Source organism: Propithecus coquereli, unplaced genomic scaffold (genome assembly GCF_000956105.1).
Source record: "Propithecus coquereli isolate 6110/MARCELLA unplaced genomic scaffold, Pcoq_1.0 Scaffold86, whole genome shotgun sequence".
Classification (NCBI taxonomy): domain Eukaryota; kingdom Metazoa; phylum Chordata; class Mammalia; order Primates; family Indriidae; genus Propithecus; species Propithecus coquereli.
The window spans coordinates 6,379,427-6,384,743 of record NW_012154840.1 but is presented as its reverse complement, the minus strand read 5'-3'; the positions used below and the strand labels follow the sequence as shown (position 1 = coordinate 6,384,743).

The 5,317-nt window shown below is 56.5% G+C and overlaps 1 protein-coding gene across 1 annotated transcript; it reads right to left on the bottom strand.

Annotated features, from left to right (window-relative positions):
• Window positions 1-779: 779 nt before the first annotated feature.
• Window positions 780-2,914, bottom strand: LOC105826162 (doublesex- and mab-3-related transcription factor C1-like). The gene is made up of 5 exons (XM_012664081.1): window positions 2,851-2,914; window positions 2,479-2,537; window positions 2,031-2,167; window positions 1,134-1,194; window positions 780-956 (listed from the first exon to the last, which is right to left on the bottom strand). The coding sequence occupies exons 1-5, from the start codon at window positions 2,912-2,914 to the stop codon at window positions 780-782; spliced, it is 498 nt and encodes a 165-aa protein (XP_012519535.1).
• Window positions 2,915-5,317: the final 2,403 nt, after the last annotated feature.

The window sequence follows — 5,317 nt, the reverse complement described above, 5'->3', positions numbered from 1 at the left end:
CACAACCACCACATCTCTTTCTGTCAAGCCCAGGGTCTCTGAAAATTCTCCTCCCTAGCTCTGACACATTCCCTGGCTCCTCACCACCCACACTTGCTGGTCTAGCCTCCTAAGCCTGGCCTGCCAGACCTCCGTGATTTGTAGCCTCTCCAGCCTCGTCCCCTTCTATCCCAGCAGTCCCTCCAGGGGTGTTTCTTCACTCACACACCATGCCCCATCCACCACTTGGGTCGAGGAATGCCTAGCCATCCCTCAGAGCTTCCCCAGGCGTTTATCCCTCCTCACAGCTCCTCCATCATTGAGATTTAGCCAGAAAACACAGCTTGCTTGCCAAGGCATCCAGGCTCCACATTTAGACCGGAAGCTCCCTGCAGGCAGGAACCAGATCTCCTTCCAGACCAGACCCTTGCCACCTCTGTATGTCGTCCCCAGACTGCAGCAGACTGCAGGGGTCTGGGTAGAGAGCCCTGGGCTGGGAGTCAGGAGACCTGGTTCCTCCACTTGAGATGCTGCGTGCTCTAAGGCAAGTCCCTGCCACTCTTGGGACCTCAGTTTCCTTGTTTCTTGGCATCAGGGCACCGGGCATTTGCTGTTCAGTGCAAAGCTCAATAAACTGCAGATTCACTGAACAGCCCTCGACTGCCATTTCAAGAGTCGGACTGAGGAGCTTGGGTGCCTGGCCCCACGGAAGTGCAACCTACCGACCCCGATTTCCCAGTTAGAACCTGCTTACCACGAGGCACCCTCCCCCCGCCACCCTGTTCCCAATTATCCCCACCTCATGTTCTCCTTCCAAGGAGCAAGCTACCTGGTGGGACGCAGGGCTGGTTCACGGAGGTGGAGTCAGAAGGGGCCTGGGAGGAGTCTCTCAGGGTCAGCAGAGCCTCGGCGGCCTCCAGCTTCCGCTGCCACTCTAAGGAGGCAGAAATCGCAGCCTGGTCCGACGCTTTGGGGGCCTGCAAAGGAAAGGGCGTGAGAGAATGGGCACTGGAAACCATACCTCCTCCCAATGCGACAAGTGCCCCTTCAGCCCCCAGTTCCCTCGAGCCCCCCGCCTCCCAGGGCCTTCTGCTCTTCCCGTCCGCTAAGCTCCGCCCCTCCCAGGGTTCTGGACCCCACTACTTTCCCAGGACCTGTGGCTGCAGTAGAAGAGGGTCAAGGGTGGCACAGGGCTGGAGGATCAGAGTTGAGCATCTAGAAACAAGGAGAGGAGAGGCCAGGGGATTAAATCCTCCGACAGACACGTACTACCAGTAGACAGAGAGAGGGGCAGGATTTTGCAATAGCTGGATGTGGAAATCCCAATGCCTGCTGGACCGTTAGTCGTTGTAGCTGGGGCAAGTCCCTTCTCCTGCTTGGCCTGTTTTCTTTTCCAAACCTCTTATTTCTATATCTTTCCCGAGACACTTATTCCTGCCAGCATTTTCCTCCCAGGGCAACGGTGAAGATGATGGGAAAGCACAGGTGTCTGTGTTTTAATCCGCAAAGCACCTGGAGAGATGTGACTGCTGTCCCTGTTCAGGGACTGGTTCTCGCCTCCGTATTGCCCAATCCCCATGAGTCTTGAAGGACAAGTCTGGCTCATCTCCAGGAAGCTTTCTCTAATGGCCTCTGCACTTTCCCTTGGGCCTCTGTGGCCTTCACCATCATGGCCTCCACCTGTCAGCAGGACCTTCTATCCCGTCCATCTGCTTCATGTGGAGTAACAACCCTCATTTGTTGGAGGCCTACTATGTGGCAGGCCTGCGTCAGTCCTCTTTCCAGTGCTATAGGTATAGAATATTGTCCCCGGTACACCCATAAGGAAATGGAGGTTCGGACGTGTAAAGTCACTCGTCCAAAGTCTCACAAATAGGAAATGGCAAAGCTGGGAGAGCCCTATCCTTGCCTGCTAGTCTTAGATGCTGCCTTCTCCTTCCCTGTTTCCTCCTCCTTCTCCTCCCCCTTCTCCTCCTCCTGTCTCCCATGGCACCAAGCACAAGGTTGGGCACACAAGACACAGCCAGTTCCATGGTCCTCACTCCACTCACGTGCTGGGCAGGGCAGGGGGCCCGTGGGGCTCCCCAGAAAGAGAAACCATCAGTTGCTGCTCCAAGGTCGCTGGAGTGCGGGGCACAGACAAAGGTTCTGGGGGCTTGCCGAGCAGCAGAGCCCCTGGGGAGCCCTCCTGCAGAGGCAGAGAACATAGGTGGGAGTCAGGTTCCAGGCCAGCCATGGAAAGAGGAGGTGTGGGCATGTTCCAGGATGAGGACAGGAGTCCAGAACGTCAGAGCTCTGAAGACCTTGAGGACCAGCCAGTCTTACCTTTCATTTTGCAACTGGGGAAATTGAGGCCCAGGGGGAAGTGACTTTTCCCAAGGTCACAAGGCAAGTTGGTGGCAGGGTCGCAGATGGAACCCATGTCTTTGGGGCACAGTGAAAGGGGTCTGGGCAGTGACTGGGTGGGAGCCTCCCCCGCTGGCCACGGACTCTCCTTACCTCCCCGGGGGTTGTGTGGACGTGGGCCTCAGGCTGCAGCACGTTGCTCTCCTTCCCAGCTGTGAAAGACCAGGGACAGCTTTGCTGAGCCCTTCGTTTCCCCGTCCCTCCCGCAGGCCCCACCCCTCTTTACCCACCCCTAGTCTCAGGTCTCACCTCACCGTGGACCTTTTCGAACCCCCAGATCTCTCCGCCTGACAAACACTTGGTAGATAACATTGATGATGTTTTATACTTGGGCAAGTTAAGGTCCAGGGAGTAACTCGCCCCAGGCCACACCGAACTTTGGTGACAGGACTGGTGAGAGAACTACTCATGCTTCATGCTTCCTCCGCCCAAACTCAGGCTCCCTCCCTGGCCAGAGACACTCACTGAGGACTCCTGCTTCCACGGCCAAATTCTTCACACGGGCGTGAGCTCTGAGAGGGACAGCCATACTCTTTAGCAGTCCTCGAGCCAGTTGCCTCTTTAGCCGAGCCCGCCGCTCCCTCTTCAAGGCACTCACAGCAGGGAAGATCCTGTGGTTCTCCCTAAAGTGGGGGATTGCAGGTCTGAGGTTAGCCACATTTAGAGGAGGCCTGACCCCTCCCCGTCTCAGACACCATACTCACGAGAAGAGGGCACAATTGTGACACTTGCAGGCCTGGAAGAGGCAGAAATGCTTGTGGCCCCTGATTTGGGTAGTGATGCCATGGTTGTGGCAGCGGTCACAGCGACCTATAGCTCTTCTGGGGCCAAGTTCAATCCCCCACGGGGCTCCAGTCTCACGCCCTGTGGTGCATTCGAAGTCAGAGGGGCAGCAGGGCACAGCAGGTATTTCTTTGGGTTCCATGATTCTAGGGTCAGGAGCGGAGGTCAGAATGGCCACATGATCCCCTACCCCCAACGTACTTCCTCTGCCCTTGGAAAACCCTATCTGAGGTGGCTGGATTCTTCTTCTCTGTCTTGCTCACTGCTGGAATGAGATCGCCCCCTCCCTTCTTCTCCCGTGGCTTTCTCCAACCTTCACCCTGACCTCCTTGCTCAAGTCGCCTCCTTCCAGGAAGCCCCACTCATGCATAGCCTCCTCCCAAGAAACTCTCAGCATCATGGGGCCCGGACGCATTCAATCGATTCATCATTCTCCCTGCTTACCTTCACTCTACCACAGAGCCCACTTTCAGTCGCATACATGCACTCCCATGCCCCCTTCAACAATTGCTACACTCCCTTCTCATGTGTCACCCTGTACTCTGCCAAACCCAGCTATTATTCCTGGTATCCACTTCAACAAATCTCTTCCAAACCTCCCGCATTCACTCACTCCCCACACGCGATTTTATGCCCCCCCCCCCCGGCTCAATTCCATTATTCGTCTCTTCCATGCCCTACATTCAGTTTTCTCCTCACATTCCATTCTGATTTTTTTCTTGCACCGCACCTTGAGTTTAATTATCCTCTCGCTCCCTCTTTAAGCTGATTTCCCTTTCATACCCCATGAAATCATATTGTCCTCCTGGATCCCTGGCCCTCTTTCGGTTATCATTTTCACTCATCCCGCCATTCATTCCCTTGATTCTTCCTTCAGCCGCTAGATATCTGTTGAGGCCCCTGTGGCTGCCACGCTCTCATCTAGCCAACAGGCAACTCCTGAGGGCAGGAATTTTTCTCCTGGAACGAGGCGCCCTCTCTGCTTTCACGCAAAAGCAGGCATTCCCTCCACAGCCTCCCCACAATCTTCCATACTCTTAAGTGCACATATAAGAATAACACGTATTGGATGCTGGGCAGGGGGAGGGGGAGGAGGAGACGGGCATATGCACAGACAATGAGTGCGATGCGCACCTCCGGGGGAATGGACACACTTGAAGCTCGGACTTGGCGGGGGGGAGGGAGGGTAAGGGCACCGTACGTAACCTAATCATCTGTACCTCCATAACATGCTGAATTAAAAAAAAAAATCTTCCATACTCCTCTCCACACTTCAAAAGTTGTACCTGAGCACGCCCTCTCCCCTCCCATCACCAACACACACGGCCGGTCCCGTCACCTCCGAGTGCCTCACTTCCTCAGGAAGCCCAAGCTTTCGATACCTCCCCACCTCTGAACGAAAAGCGGGCGCGTGAGTCCCGTCCCAGTGGCCAGAGGCCAGTTGCTCAGGGGGCTGGGGCGAGGGGTCCTCCCAAAAGGGGTTCCGAGAGGGCTAGGGGTGGAATGGGACATCAGGAGCCGGGGGCGGGGGTGGCGGGAGGCACCCTGCTGAGGTGGAGGAGAGGGGAAGGTGTTGGGGATCTGCAGCGGGAGGGTGGGAGGAAATACGAGGCGTGGAAAATGAGGATCATATTCCTGATACCAGCGCGTGGTTATCACCGCCTCCAGCAGGTTGGAATCAATCAGCTGAGACAAGAGGTCTGAGGGAAGACCCCGCTTCAGCTCCCCTTGCCGCCCTTCCGGCAAACGCCAATGAGCTGCAGCACTGCCTTCCGCCTCCCACCGCTGGTGCCTGGCGACCAATGAACTTGGAGAGGCCCTGACGCGCGGCGCGGGCGCTGTGGTCACGCCCCCTTTGCCTCTCCGTCGCTTCTCCTGCTCTGTGGCTTCTCCCAGTGAAGAGACCCACTGGGCCCGCCAGGAGCACCTGCAGTGAAGTTGAGCTTCAAGCTCCTCAAGGCTTGTTTCTCACATCAGTCTCCCTTTGGATGTGAAATATTTTGTGTGTAAGCAATTTTTCCCCCCTGAGGCAGAGTCTGGCTCTGTTGCCCAGGCTAGAGTGCCGTGGCGTCAGCCTAGCTCACTGCAGCCTCGAACTCCTGGGCTCAAGCGATCCTCCTGCCTCAGCCTCCCGAGTCGCTGGGACTAC